The following is a 16,388-nucleotide window of genomic DNA, read 5'->3' on the forward strand; positions in this document are numbered from 1 at the left end:
GCCAGGCAATTCAAACTTCCTCTTCTCTTGTTTCTATTTATTTATTTGTATTTTTTGCACTATGTTGTAACGGAGTCTACAGCACAAGAATTTCACATGTGATACTTGTACTACGGAGTGACAATAAAAATCTTGAATCTTGAATCTTGACTAGCCTTTATAGCGTTAACGTTGGGGTTGTAATATTCTTTCCATGGTTAGGAACTCACAAGGTTTGCGTTATTGAACAAAGGAATGCTGGCTTCAGGTGGGCTACAGTCGAGTGATATTGATCCAATGAAGCCACGTTCACAAGTTACATTAAGGAACGTATGCGACCATAATTTATTTGAATGTCAACAATCAATATTAATTCAGTTGGTTAATGAAGTTGTTATGATGCGTGGATGCACTGTGTGTGTGTGTGTGTGTGTGTGTGTGTGTGTGTGTGTGTGTGTGTGTGTGTGTGTGTGTGTGTGAGATTTGCGCTTATATGTGAGCTGTCAAAATGAACACTGTGGCATATTGCCTGCAAAGTCTGGGTTCCAAAATAATGCCTGCCACGAACCTCCTGCTTGCGCTGGTCTTTCTTCAAGGTAGCGATTTCTCGGTTTCGGCGAGACTCGTTCATTCTGTTCTTCTCTTGCTGCTCCTTCATCTGCTTCATCAGACGGACCTGGACCAATCAGATTAAAACAGTCATTATAAAGAAAATAATGCCTCTTAGTCTTATATGGTTATGTTGTGAAGGCTCTTACTGTATAAGACTAGTGAGATTCTACTGCTTGATGCAATGATTCTCAATCTTTTTCATATGGGGGCCACTAGTTTAGTCCAGATTAGAGTCATGAACCCCCATTTGATGAGAGTTTGTCTCTTGCACCCAAATCGGAGAATATATTGAATTGAATTGAATTTTTTTATTTGTCTCGAACAGAAATTAAAAAAACCACATTCATTTACAAAACAACATATTATATGTCCGAGAAGGGACAGAAAGAAGCCATGCTTATCTAGTCCTGCCCCTCCTTACTACTTCATTAAATAAGGTTTAAATAATAATAGCTGCTTCACAATACAAAACAGATAGCCTACCATAGGCAATCCAACTTAATGCTACGAAATGTGAAATAAAATATACAAAGTAAGTGCAATACTCATTTTTCAAGCTCTCTCTTATACATGTCCATAATTGATAGTTTATAGATTCTTTTGAAATTTCCTATACGATTACTTCTTTTGATCATTTCATCCAAGCCATTCCAAAGCAGCACCCCACAAACAGAGATGCACATGCTTTTTCGAGTTGTGCGAACCTTTGGTTGTTTTAAATTCAGTGATCCTCTTAAATAGTAACCCCCATCTCTACCAGAGAACATGTGTTGAATGTTTTCTGGCATCATCTTGTTAATAACTTTAAACATAATTTGCCCGGTTTTATATTTTACCATATCCATGAACTTCAGAGTGTGAGATTTTAAAAACAGACTGTTTGTGTGTTCTAGATAACCGACTTGATGTACTATCCTTATGGCTCGTTTCTGCAATGTGCATATCTTTTGTAGGTTGCTTTTGTAAGTATTTCCCCAGATTTCAATACAGTATGACAGATAAGGTTCAATAAGTGTGCAGTATAAGGTATGCAGTGCTTTCTGATTTAAGATGTGTCTTGTTTTTCCCAGTATTCCGATGCTTCTTGCTATCTTTGCGCACAAATACTTTATGTGAGGATTCCAGCATAGTTTGTGATCTATTATAATACCCAGGAACTTGTTCTCGTATACTCTTTCTAATTCTACATTATTAATTTCCAAACAAAGTTTTGTGTTGTATTGTTACATAATTTAGATTTAGATTTTAGTTTAGATTTATTTCTAAAATCTCTAAATCTCTAGAAGCTGCGCCCTACTGTACACTTAAGATATGTTTCTGGCAGAGCTGTTAATCAGCGTGAGTGAGGGGGGAACGCCGTGCTTAACGATACAGCACTCGAGTTACAAAAATAATCTCTAGAAGCTGCGAGTGAGGGGGAAAGTATCTACTCTCTACATCTCCCTCTCCAGTTTCCTTGCAGCACCGTCAAGTGAGCCAGAATGTAAAAGTATGTCTTCCGCCACGGGCTTTCACGTTAACGTTAATATAAATTTTGAGTAATGCTTTAGACTAGTTTCACTCCATATGTAATCGTAACACATCACAACCAGTACTGTTGATGTGTAAGCTATTTTATGGAGGTTCCTCATAGTTAAGGCTATGAGTTATTTAAGTTTATTTTGCACTGCAGAATAAACCCAGCACGTAACAGGATGTGAGTTGCCAGATCTGCATGAACTGTATAAACAGCGGTGCCTCAGGAGGTCCCTGAAGATCATCAAAGACACAAACCATCCCCACAACAGCCTGTTCTCCCTGCTACCCTCAGGGAGAAGATACAGGGTTCCAAAAGCACGCACAAATCGATTGAGGAACAGTTTCTTCCCGCAGGCCACGAGACTCCTTAACATACACAAATAGTGTAGTAGCCGTACTGTACCGCACTGTAGCTGCTACCATTACGTATGTCTAACGTTTAATTGTATGTTTAATAAGGAATATGCTATTTGCACCCGTATGTCAAATACGTCGAATTTAAAACGCAGAGTTTAATTGTATGTTTAATAAGGAATATGCTATTTGCACCTATATGTCAAATACGCCGAATTTAAAATGTTTAAGCACGGCTAAAGTATGCACAGGACATGTGCACCTATGTGCAGTGAATATGCCACTGTCTCTGACTTGTCTTATCACTATACTGCCTTATTGCTTGTTGTGTCTCTTGTTGTTTTTGCACTCATATGCCTACATTTGTACTATGTTGTAAACGGAGCCCACAGCACACGAATTTCACACGTGATACTTGTACCATGGAGTGACAATAAAAATCTTGAATCTTGAATCTTAAATCTTGAATCTTGAATCTTGAATCACTGCGTGCTTTTATTTTTAAGGCTAAAAACGGAAGTGGTTGTGTTATTTGCCGTGCTCTGGGTGACGCGAGGTTAGCAGCAGTCGTCCATCATGGCGATCTCGTTCCAACTTGACTCCAGCCTCCGTGTTGTGTTACTTTCTATGATGAAGAGTCAGAGTGCAACAGTGTAACAGTGAATTGACCTCACAGTCGGTGTTAAATCCTGCAAAATGAAGATGGAAAAGTAGACTGCAGAAAAAAAGTCATGGAGTTCAGCAAGAGCGAGGCCAATAGAGGGAGGCGGCTTCACACCGCATGGGGTCGGTCTCCAGTCTTTTCTCATATAATCACATAATCTATGTTTATTCTTCTTCTACAGGCTGCATTTAATAATATATTATGATCGATTGTTTTTTCCCCTGAAAATTATTAATGCCATTAAATAGGAATAGGTCTCTTTATCAAAAATAATAATAATAATTAAAATGACGGCTAATTAATATATCTGATCGTCTATCGCCAATCTCTAATAGCCACGATTGGACGATATGAAAATAGGGACGATTGAGCAGCCCTAGTAGGAAGAAGTAAATACTATGATTATGATTTTGTCCCATGACTATCTGTTTTGTAGGTAGAGATAACAGTGCTACTATGTCAAAACAATCATTCTTCTACCATCTCTAATTGTGTGAACTTCTTATTGATTAAATAATGGTGAAGTTATAATTCATCAATTTGCTAGGGACCCCCTGTAACCCACTCAAGGACTGCTGGAGTAGAGAGAGACAGGAAAGGTTGGGGTGAGAAAGAGAGAGAGAGAGAGAGAGAGAGAGAGAGAGAGAGAGAGAGAGAGAGAGAGAGAGAGAGAGATAAATGACAAAGATCCCATCCCAGAGTCCAGATTCTACTGCTTCTTGACAACTGTCCTAAACCAGTCTATTTGTATGTGTTTTAGTGGAGTAAACCAGTCTATTTGTATGTGTTTTAGTGGAGTAAAAGCAGTGGAGTGGAGAGTGCCATCAAAGATGGGAGAGAGACAAGAGTGGAAGACATGCGACAGAAAAGTCATGGAATGGATTTAGTACATTCTATGCACCTTAGCCTTCTTATAACGACAAGAAATCCTGACTGGATGATTCTCAATTAAACCCCTAACTGGATTTTCAAATACATCAACTCTTTTGTCAAAGCTACTTCAAAGTCAATGGATGCCAAACCCATCCAAGCAACACATCCTTCTTCATCTCTGAAATCCAGTCCTCTGCATCCAATCCCAGTAAACTGTTCTCCACCTTCTCTACGGTCCTCAACCCTCCCTCCCCCCCCCTCCCTCCTCCCTCTCTGCTGATGATTTTGTAACCTTCTTTACTAAAAAGGTGGATGACATCAGCTCCTCCTTCCATCCTCCAGGCAGCCTCACTAACACTCCCGACTCCAATCCTGCTCCTCGGCCCTTAGTCCCTGGATTTCCTTCCTTCTCTCCCCTCTCTCCTGATGAGGTGCTTAAACTCATCAGCTCGAACCGAGCCACTTACTGCCCCCTCGATCCTAACCCTTCCTCTCTCCTCCAAACCATCTCACCTGACATATCTCCCTTCCTCACTACCTTCATAAACTCTGCCAAAAGACGTAATGTAATGTAATGTAACATGAGTACAGAAAAACAACAGAATCAGTGTAATAACAGTGATTATTGTTGAGAGAGGTTAATGACAATCAGCAAGACCTTGTATTTCCATGACACACGCAGCTACAGTATTATGACTCATGGCCTTGGAGGATACAACTAACCAACCACACCTTAGTCTTCTTCATCTCTGTCACGTCCATCTGAAGATTCTTCAGCTGCCTCTCGTACTGTGATTGGTTCTTGAGCAGGCGGGCGTGCTCCTTCTGAGCCGACTGGAGCTTCTGCAGCTCCTTGTTCATCACGCTGAGCTTCTTCTCGTACTCGGCCTTGATCTTGCGAGCCTTGTCGTCCGAGCCGCTTTCCACCGAGCCTGGAAACACACAGCACAAAGATCAGGCAGGAAGGATTAACATCCTGGAAACACACAGCACAAAGCCTGCTGCAGCCTCTGAAAGTAAATGTTCAAAATTGTGATGTTTCCAAAATATCGCGATATTTCCGAAAATCGGCCCAATCCGGCAACTGCTCAACGTTAATGTGTATGTAAAAACTGTTGTCTGTAAAAAAACAAAAAACAAAAATCAATTATCTTGCGGACCATCAGGCGGAGGGAGCCCCGCAGACACCGTTTGGGAACCAATGAAGTAGACAATCTTGATATTGGACTGTGAAATTATTATTTTCAGCTCAAAACTCCTCCGTGCTTTGAAAACCAGCATTTACAGTAATAGAGTACCACGGGGATGACATATTTTTGTAGGCTTAACCAGAAATTGCCGCCATGTTCGTTCTTAGGGGGAAAAGGCTATAGACTTTTAGAGTGGACGTCACAGGGTTAGTTTCGCACGCATCGCGGTATGCAAAACTCTGCAAGACATCTTGTGCCATATGCATATAGACGCTGGACATTCCCACTAGGAATATGACGATGTCCGTGCAACTTTGTGATGTAGTTGGATCCTAGACCCATCCTGACAGTGAGTACAGGTCAAGAAAACTCACCCCATTGAAAGAGTGAGCTTATTTGTGTAAGGTAACCTGTCTGTTGCTGGCAAAGCTTTAAAATACCTGGAGGAGGCGTCGGGATCTTCCATACAGTATTTCTATGACAGCTGAACCGCTAGTTGTAACTTTAAAAAAAAAATACATTTACGCTTCAAAAGTCATAAAAGTGGTCCACATCTGTGAAGATTATCCTGCTGAACACAAATGACCACTCCCCTCAACTTTTGTAAACCAGAGGTGGGGAGGTGGGTGAAACAACTGCTTCGACGATGATCACAGCAATTGTGTGGCGACAAGTGAGACGTAACAACAAAGTATACACTCAACTACTTAGGTGATTGACTCAGCAGAAAGCGAGGGAAAGAAGTGGCTTGAGCTGATTGGCTATTGCCAGAGAGGGAAAGCATGGGTGACTGTGAATGGACGGGGCAGAGGCATGAGTGAAAGGGTGCGTGCATAGTAATGATGAGATGGGCGTGGGTTGGGAAGTAGTCTTCATTATTGAAATTAGTCTAAGACATCACTTAAATATCAGCATGGTGGAAATCATGCCTCTACCCCAGGTAGTGACAGGCCCGCTATACAGGACTCCGCCTCCTGGTCTCACCCATGTTCTGGAGCACGCGGTCCCTCTCCAGCTGGGTGTCCTTGATCTTACATTGCAGCATCATCAGCTTCTGCTCATACTGCTGTTTGAGCGTGTGCAGGCGCCGCTGGCTGTTCTCCAGCTCGTCAATCAGCTTCTGCTTGATGGCGATCTCACAGGTGATGTTGGCCAGATCTGCCTGGAAGTTCTCTGGTGGAGACACAGGGATACTACATTCACTCCCATCACTATTATCCTGTTATCCCCCCTCTTTTCTACTCAAAGTATACACAACATGTGTGTATTTTAGGTTGGATTATTATCATCAGTATAATGGGAGCTAGGTCTCTGTCTGTCTGTTTATTTATGACATCACTGATGACATCATCAGTGGTGTCATAAATTATTCAGTGATGTCATAAATCCCACTTATGACATCAGTGATGTCATAAATCCTACTAATGACATCATCAGTGATGTCATAAATTCACTCTCTCTCTCACACACACACACACACAAAGTCACGAGAGAGACTGAGGGAGAGGGAGAGATAGGAGAGGGAGAGAGAGGAGGAGAGAGACAGAGGGATAGAGAGGAGAGGGAGGGAGAGAGGAGAGGGAGAGAGAGGGGAAGAGAGACTGAGGGAGAGAGAGAGGGAGACATTGTGCACGCGCCAATAGAGCAGGCAAGGCCACACAGCAGCCGAGCTTGCGGGCAAGGCCGAGCAGCGGCCGAGCTGTGAATGCGAGCTGCAGGGCCAGCTCGGCGAGCTGTAGGACAGGCGAGGCCGCGCAGCCTAGGAATCGAAACCTAGTATCTTAAATAAGATTATTTCCTAGCTGTGTTTACTATTTAGTAACAGTTGGACAAGTTTGATTTTTTTTTAAGCTGAGATGTGTCACCTGACAAACACATTTTCTTGTCTCTGATTGATTGATTTTTTCTTTTTCCCATTTGTCCAATTTTCCCCTTTCTAAGCGGTTGCCGTCGCTGCTCCACCCCCTCTGCCGATCCGGGGAGGGTGTAGACTCTTATGCCTCTTCGCCAGCAGCTTCTTTTCACCTGACAGCGAGGACTTTCACCGGGAGGACGTAGCGCATGTGGAGGAACATGTTATTCCCCCCAGTTCCCCTCCCCGCTGAACACAGGCCCCAACCGACCAGAGGAGGCACTAGTGCAGCGACCAGGACTGATACCCCACCGGCTTCCCACCCGCGAACACTGCCAATCATGTTTGTAGGAACGTCTGACCAAGCCGGAAGTACCGCTGGAAATGATTGTTTTTTTTTTGTCACTTAAATTTTTATTGACAACAAAAGATACATTTACAGACAAGGGGGGGGACAAAATGTAAAAGAAAAAAGAAAAAACTTGGGGTAAGTCTCTCCTTATGGCTTTATGTTATTCAGTTTGCATCTCCATAACAGTGTCCTCTTTTGGTGTCTTGTACATGGTCCATTTTCCCCATTTACTCTCCATTTTTTCCTCCTGTAGCCTCAGGATGTGTGTCAGTTTTTCCATTAAATAAATGTCTTCCACAATTGTTAATCATTGATCTTTTGTTGGTGGCGTTTCTCTTCCCCAGTTCCTAGTGATAGCTTTCTTGGCTGCTACTAACAATATTTTAATCAGATATCTATCACTCCCCGAGACAGTATGTTCTGAAAAGTTACATAAATAAAGGACCAAACAGCTCTCAGGTATTTCATATCCTAATATTTGCTGGAGTTCCTCAGATACCATTTCCCAAAATTTTGTTATTTTCTGACAATTCCAAAAAACATGAGAGTGATCAACATCAAACACAGTCTCTCCAACATTTCTGTCGTTTGTGTAGCTGTTTACTTTTTATTCTCGGTGTTATAAAATACCGGATTAGATTTTTCCATGAGAACTCCCACCAGGTCTGTGAATTGGTGGTTGTTTGTTGTGTCTTCAATTGATTGGTTTTAATGTTCAATGTATTTTGATGTGTAAACATTTGACCTTAAAGGGTTAGTTGGGTTTGTTTGAAGTGGGGTCCTAAGCAGGGATTCCGTTAGCCGGCTTTTAGCCGGTATTTGTTGCCGTGGTTCCGGCAAATTAAAAGGTCACCGGCTCAAGTGGCCGGTTGAAAATATGCCAGATAATTAAATTCCTTATATAAAATAGCCTAATATTGTGTGACCTATAGCCTAAGTGATGTTGCCAATAAGCTATGACTTAAATAGAGACTTACATCATATTTTTTCCACCCCCTGTTATGGTGAGTGTTTGGTGAAAAATTAAAATATAGAAGACGCTTTCTTTACTGTAGCGCGCGGTTCAAAAGCCGCACATGCAGCATCAGTCCCGCCGGCCAGCCCTGGAGCCGCTGTGACTTGACGCAGGAGGAAACTCAAATGTCAAAACACACATCCCTTGCTAGGCCAGTCCTTTTTTTAATCTAGATCAACGACAAGTACTTCAGCCGAGGCCAGCAAGACGGCAGGAAAGCATCAAGCACCTGCTATTCTTCCTCAAGAAGAAACAGAAGCGTGCGTGCCGCCGTCAAAAGTGAAAGAGACCCATCGTAGGCTGTCAATTTAGCGGAGGTAAAAAGCCTTTTTACCTACGTCGGGCGAATCAATCAGTCAATCAATTGCTTGCGCTTGTTGCCCGACGCTCGTATGATGAGGAGATGAATCAAAATGCTTACCACAAATAAAGCCACATGGGAGCCGAGAACGAGTGCAGGAGAGCTGCCAGGTGTTGAGTGGGAAAGATTAAGGTGCGTAGCCTATTGCTGGAGATTCAAGTTGTGCGCTGTCTGCACTGACACTGTCGCACTTATTACTTTTAGCTATGTTGTTTTTTCATCAAGGCAATGTCCAGAAGATATGGGTCCATGAGTGTCTGCAAATGCAGATAGATAGGCTACAGTAGGAGCGTGCATCCTGTCTGTTTCAATAACGAAAGCGTCCTTACCGAGAACGACGTGCCTGTTGAATGCTGCAAAATCGGCCTCTTAATGACAACACTGGAATAAAGATAATTGACTATAGAGGCTATAAAGAATAGACTATAGCAGTGCTGACCAATTTGGGGCCTGCGGGCCAAGTTTGGCCCGCGCTCTGTTTGTTTTGGCCCGCCACGGCTTTGGGGGGAAAAACGTTTTCTTTTTCTTTTTTTATCCCCCCCCCCCCCCGATTTTTTTATCCAGAATGCAACTCGGGCAAGTTATCAGATATCTGCACTGATTGCAAAGGGTGGACGAGCTTTTTCATGTGGTGACTTTGTGAAAGTGTCTGAATGTGGCTGCGGATACTGTGTTCACTCCTGAGATTGCATCCCTGCAAATTGTCATGGCAAATTGTTTACAAAAGATGGACAATAAAGCTGATTTTCAAAGTACCTTGAGGATTTTTCAAGTTGTGAATTAAGTCAAATTTCTCTCTTGATTACAAAGGTGGAAAATACAACCGTTTTTAACTGGGTGTTTACTGATTAAATGTTTAAGCTCCCCACAAATGCAGATGTTTTTTTAAATATATATAACCAATTGCAAATTATTACAATTACCAAACAGATAAAAAGTAGATTATTATATTGAAATGTTATTTTAGATTTAGAATGTTAATTTTCTATAAAACACAATACATTTTAATGTAATTCCACAATGTTTATTTTTGGCCCTCGGCCCTCCACCCAGATTAAGTTTTGGCCCTTCATGGGAAAGAATTTGGGCACCCCTGGACTATAGAGAAATAAACGGATTCAAAACATTTATTTAGGAAACAATTATTTTAGAACATCCTTTTTTTAATAGTGGCCGGTAAATATTCGATATGGCCGGAATTCTGGAACGTTGCAATGGCTGCATTGGCGAAAAATGCCTAGCGGAATACCTGGTCCTATGACCTAGTTACATACAGTCAGTGTACTGGGTAAAGCACCATCGTGCACCGTGTATCGAGATCCGGCACTCTCAATGCATCAAACTCAGAGCTGTTTCCCTGTAGCTTTGGGGGGCAGTTACTAAAAATGTAACATAGCCACCTGGGGCGGCTGTGGCTCAGGAGGTAGAGCGGGTCGTCCACTAACCAGAAGGTCGGTGGTTCGATCCCCGGCTCCTTCAGTCCGCATGTCGAAGTGTCCTTGGGCACTGAACCCCAAATTGCTCCCGATGGCTGTGGCAGCTTGCCGCCTTTGGTGTGTGAATGGGTGAATGTAGGCACATTGTAAAGCGCTTTGGATAAAAGCGCTATATAAATGAAGTCCATTTACCATTTACCATAAAACAACGAATATAGACATCAACACTCCACCGGAACTTTGCGTTGCAGTAAACATTTCTCTGAAGAGGATTATCTAAACCCAACAGCAAAGAAGGATAAACACTTGCTAAATAGCAATGCTGTACCCAGACCACAGGTAAGATATGAGTTATGAATGAAACTACGCCTATACTAATTTTACTTTTTCTGACAAATGTTGGCCTATAGAAAATGCATGATGAATTAGGTTAATTTTCAAGATTTTTATGCGCAATATTGTAGTCTATATTATAACATTACATATCAGCTGGAGGTAGTGAAATTATCATCCTTGCCAGTTACAGTTAGCGGCGCGGCGCTGTGCAGGCATTTAGCAGAGGAATACAGTAGTGCTACGGTTGGGAGGAAATGTAGTGCCAAATGAGAGGGCTGTTTGACGGTAAAGTAAAGCGCTGCAAATTGATTGTCAAAATAGAGCGTACATGTACATGTACATGTACACTGATATTGATTTGTTTAGGTGGCCATTCTTTTAGGTGGCTAAGTTACGTTATAGTAGCTGACCCCCACAGCTACAGGAAAACAGCTCTGAGCCTGATGCATTGAGAGTGCCGGATCTCAAAACACGGTGCGCGATGGGTTCAGAGTGCTTTACCCAGTACACTGACTGTATGCAAGTACCTCATAGCACCCCACTTCAAACAAACCCAACTATCCCTTTAAGGCAGGACGATGCTGGAACAGACAGACAGGACAGACAGACCAACTTTACCAACTGTATGTGTCTATTTGATATTTGTGATTGGATGTTCAGCACTCTGGTCAACCGTGGTTGTGTAAATGTGCTATATAAATAAACTTGACAGACACTCTGTGCTGTACCTTTTTCATCCGACTCAGAGTCTGAGTCATCCGAGCTGTCCTCCACATCCATTTCCTCTTCCTCCTCCTCCTCTTCCTCTTCTCCTTCCTCATGGTCACTGGCTTCCTGGACCTCCTGCAAGACGATGCACAAATCACCAAACGTTTCAAGGTGTTTTCACGCATTGATGATGTAAGCTCAATCAAACGGGCTGTCGGTCGTACCATCTCGGCTTCCTCATTGGCTCGCTCTGCCATTTCCTTCTCAGTCCCCTTGTCTTGCTCATTGTCAGGAACCTCCTCCTTGACGGCGCTGAAAGGTTAAGACAGGGCGTCATTCAAAGCCATGGTCCATCTCTGGACAATGTCAAATGAAAACGTGGATACTTCGTAAGCAGATTGCAGATCAAAGGGATTGCATGTGCATCTCCATAGCCTCTTCTCTGCATAATGAATACATCATTCCTTTAATTGGCACAATTGATATAAATCTGAATGTCTAAAAAAATAAATACATAATGAACACCTCAAGGCATAGAACAATTGTCATCAATGAACGGCATTGTCTTTTTTTGTAAGAAGCTCTTTGATTAACTTTCCATTGTGCAACAATAACGTTGGTAGCAGTTTCTCCTCAGTGTTCAGTATTTATGTACGGTGACCAAGTTAACTTTGCTCAAGTCCCAAGTCAGTCTCAAGTCTTGAGGAGTCTACTCCCAAGTCTAAATGTAGATTAAGTCAAGTCCAAGACAAAATCCATGTTATTAATGTCAAGTCTCAAGACTAAAATAGATTAAGTAAAATCCAAGTAAAATCCATGTAATTAATGTCAAGTCTAAAAGTAGAACAGCAAGTTAGAACAAATCAAGAGTCCAGTATCAATTTAATATCTTAAAGAAAAGAAAATATCTAGGATTTTTCAATGCAATATTGTTTTAACGGTAGAAACTTGCTAAGAGCACCATGTGTTTGATTTCTATTATCAGTTTCAACTTTCATTCAAAGTCAGAAAACAGAATTTAAATTCACTCATCTGTTGAAATCTCATCAGTATCAATCTAGGTCATTTACACAAACATGTGATCTTTAGTCAAGACTTTAGAAACCCTTTCAAGTCATCAAAGTAAGTTCCAAGTCACCACAAGTAAAGTAAAATACATGTAATTTATCGTAAATTGTAAGTGGAGTTTACGTCATTTGACTCAAGTTGCCACCTCGATATGATGCATAATATGCAGACACAGAGTGCTACAGTAAAGTGTCAGTGTAAACTAAAATACTGAACACAGAGATGACACCGTTCCAAACAATTAGGCTGATTGTGGAAAGAAAGGTTGGTTCCTTCAACAAAGGAATGATGCATCTCATTAAGAGTCTGAACAAAACCCAAAGCAAAAAAAGCATGGCTGGAATATGCAGCACAAAAAATAAATCTGTGAACCAAATCTGTGCATCGGTTCAGTTGGATAAACATTTTATCCAATTGAAGAGGGGTAAGCAATGTCTTAAGTGGTGTTTTGCACGATATCTAGACAGGCTTTAAAGGTCTTATGCGTAATGTTCTAACTATTACTGACACCGGTGGCCGTTAGAGTAACTGCAGGCAGCGTGTGAACGAGCTGGCGCGGGCACCATACTCGCACGCGCACAGAGAGCCTGGTGACGTGAGGTTAGGCAACAACAGACTGTTGGTTGCTTTGTAACGTTAACTCATAAAAGTCACTTGAAAACGGCAACCTGGGCAATTTATCGGTCAGATCAGCCTCGAGATGCCCAGGAAGGATCCTGAATGAATTATCGGACGTTGTTTTAGCTTGTTTGGTCGTGTTTTGGCTTGCATTGGCTGCGGGGAAATGGATAAGGATTCACATTCACATTAGCGTGAGCCAGGAACTACCCAGCTTTCCCTGTATTATATCGTACCGTCTACCGTGTTGACCAAACTGAACAGTCAAACAATGTTCCATAAGCATAACAGTAACGTTGGGCATATTTACGACTGTTACATTCATTAACAACACAAGATGGTAACGCTATTAGTGGGGCCGGGTGGCAATTTCTATAAATGTAAATCTATTAATTAGCCGCACATAGCATCAAGCTAACGTTATAATATTAGGCAGTCTCACCATCGCAGCTAACTGCAGTCAGCCAAACAATGTTCCATGACCATAAGCATAACGGTAGTAACATTAGGCATATTTACGACTGTTGCATTACTTCACACAAGACGGTATTGTTATTAGCGGAGTTTCTGACCAGGTGGTGAATCCATTAACAAGCAGCTAACGTTATCTGGCCAAAACATTACAGCAGCTAGCTACAAGCAACAAGGTCCCGCCATGAACTGAAAACACAGCCCCGACTCTACACCCCCAAGCCCCCCCCCCCCCCCCCCCAATGTCGGTCACATTGCTGCTGTCTGGCTTCTGAAGCTGACGGGCTTCACTAGATAAATATTAATTTAGTTTTCTGTGTGGACTTTTTGCTGGATTCTGTGTTGTTGTTTGTTTTTGCTGGCAGCTAGCGACGGACGTAACGTTAGCCACTGCCTGTTAGCCATCTTCTTCATTGGTACATTTCTGGCCAGAGCCAGGAGGACAGGCTCGTGAACGCGCAGAACGTCACATCCACCAAATCTGCCGGGAAAATTTTACCAGTGACCAGCAGAAAATCCTGCAATATCTTTGCAATGGGTGAACGCAGAGAGTGAATATTTTTTTTAATTATGGAATGGCGCATTAACTCATTGGTAATAGAAAACACTTTGTGAACATTTATTTTCTGGCCAAACTTACGGATAGTACCTTTAAAAGAAAAAGGATTAACACACACAAAATAAAAAAAGGGTATTTACCATACCACGTCATGTTAGTTACGTATACAAAGCCTGATTAACATCTACTGTATAACCCAAAGGAGATCTAATTTTGTCTATGTGCTCAACTTTAAAGGCATGTTCAAAACAACTCAGATTTGGGAAGTTTCAAAGCTCCATGCGGGTTATTTAGTATGGGACAGTATGGTGATGACGGCATGAACGCTAAACATCAGCACTGAGCGTGCTCTGTAATGATTATATCCTTATGTCTGACACTTTCCAGTTCAAGGTCGTTTAGATACTTAAAAAGACAGTGCACACCCAATAGGGATGTAATAGGAAGCAGAGATACAGCGTGAATGGAGAGGTTAAGACTTAATGAGGGCGTGGCAGTGGATTTTTATGCGGGGGAAAGTAGCTGGTTTTCACTCCAGGTGTGGCAACTACCTGTCAAACAAAAGAAAAACAAAAAAGAACCAAAATTGTGAAGAGGAAAGGAAGCTGTGGATGGGGGAGGGAAGCAGGAGGGTGGAAGCTCGGACAAACCTGGCATCCTCCACCTCCCCCCCTTCCTCCCTCTCTCGCTCCTCCAGCAGCTGCTGCAGTCTTCAGGGAGGGGCAAGAGGCCGAACGAGAGAAGGAAGCAAGGGATGAAGGAAGGACAAATGGAGGGAAGAATGGTCAGAGGGAGAAACTCACTCAAAAAACACGAAGTATGACTTAAGTGCAATGTCCACCAGATGCGGTACGGCTGCAGACTCGTACCCATGTAATCTTGTCAGATGCAAAAATATGCATCTGGTCTATTTTTGTCGGAACCGCTTGCGTCTGACAAGACTGGAGCCGCATGGAGCCATGCTGCTTCTGGTGGACATTGGCCTTTACTCAGTTGGAGGATACTCCCCCCACCATCAATTTATATCATACCGGTCAATTTCTGACCATGTCTGACCATGTCCTGACCGGGCCTCCAATGCAGTTCTTTAGGGCACTCAAGATATGTATTAATGTATCAATGTATCTATATATTTAATTTTCAGTTTATCGATGACCTGACCTTTCACTATTTATTAGCACCTCTTCAAAATACCGTAAGTAGCTTCAGTGGTGGCAAGCTGTAAAACATGCAATAAGATTTCATCTTCTTTGCACATTTTACATTTTATATAAATTAGTTCTTAAACAAATAGTTAACATGTTGTCCCCCCACCAGTGATGTAGCTCCAGCCGTGGGTCAGTCAGTGATTGCTGAGTGGACTTGAAATATGAAATTGTATTACAATTTAACTGTTTTGATTGTATTTTTGTAACTGTTTTTTCTTGTTGTACCGCGACCTTGAGTGCCGTGAAAGGCACCTTATAAAATAAATGTATTATTATTATTATTATAATTACAGAATAAGCATTTTCATATGGGATAATGGGATTGACCATAATACATTTCTGTTGCCTACTCTCCTCAGAATTAGGCTTACAAGTATATTGAATTAACGTTTTTACTCAATACCATACAAAATATAAGAACTACAATAAATACAATCCGTACATTACACAATGTACATTACAATACAATTTATAATAAGACTAGGAAACCTAACAGCCATATAGCTGGTCAATCACACCCAAGCGTTGAAGTAAGCGGTGCAGGGTTGTGCAGATCGGATCCTTCTCTCTGGCACTGTGTGTGCATGCGTGTTTCACTGGCTTTGAGCCGCAGCGCTTTCTGTCTCTACACTCACTTCCTTTTAGAGACAGTCTACTCTCTGCTCAAATCCTATGCTCACATCTCGGCCATAACGAACAGACACACGTCACTTATAGAAGCAGCTGCACCGCTTAAAAATGTAAAACATTTCAAAAAGACTTCCAGGGACTTCAGCAATAATCAGACATGACCTGAAAATGTCTGTTTTTTCATGCACGATTTCATGAAACGTGCTAATCCAGTTTGAAACGTACTCAGATCTAGTGATAGCTGAATATCTAATAGCATACAGCAGCCTGGCACCCACCTGATTCTAAATCACATGTTTTGACAATGACAGATCATCCATTTTGAATCCTGAATACCGTAGTCAATGTTTACCTTTTCTTTTTCTTTTTCTCTCTCTTCTTCAGCCTCTCCAGGTCTTTCTTGGCGAGCTCGATGATGTCAGACGTCTCCTTCTCAGGGGCCAGCACCGAGGCGGAGAAGGACCCGGGGCCTCCATAGAATGACTGGCGGTTGGAGGCACGCGACAGGTTCTTCCTCAGGTTCTCGTTTACAGCCTCGCTCTCCAGGAGTTTGGCTCTAAAGAGGAGAATACAAAGCAGGAACC

General features: G+C 42.1%; 1 protein-coding gene across 2 annotated transcripts in view; it reads right to left on the reverse strand.

Annotated features, from left to right (window-relative positions):
• The window catches only part of LOC310800349 (kinesin-like protein KIF21A), a 102,069-nt gene that overhangs the window by 58,042 nt on the left and 27,639 nt on the right, over positions 1-16,388 (reverse strand). For both annotated transcript variants that reach the window (XM_083662948.1, XM_083662949.1), the window contains 6 exons: positions 16,157-16,360; positions 11,475-11,562; positions 11,271-11,385; positions 6,175-6,363; positions 4,733-4,932; positions 548-655 (listed from right to left, as the gene is read on the reverse strand). In XM_083662948.1, the coding sequence (XP_083519074.1) occupies positions 548-655; positions 4,733-4,932; positions 6,175-6,363; positions 11,271-11,385; positions 11,475-11,562; positions 16,157-16,360 (904 nt within the window). The remainder of the gene's footprint in view (positions 1-547; positions 656-4,732; positions 4,933-6,174; positions 6,364-11,270; positions 11,386-11,474; positions 11,563-16,156; positions 16,361-16,388) is intronic.

The sequence above is a fragment of the Poromitra crassiceps genome (genome assembly GCF_964638095.1).
Source record: "Poromitra crassiceps genome assembly, chromosome: 30".
Classification (NCBI taxonomy): Eukaryota; Metazoa; Chordata; class Actinopteri; order Beryciformes; family Melamphaidae; genus Poromitra; species Poromitra crassiceps.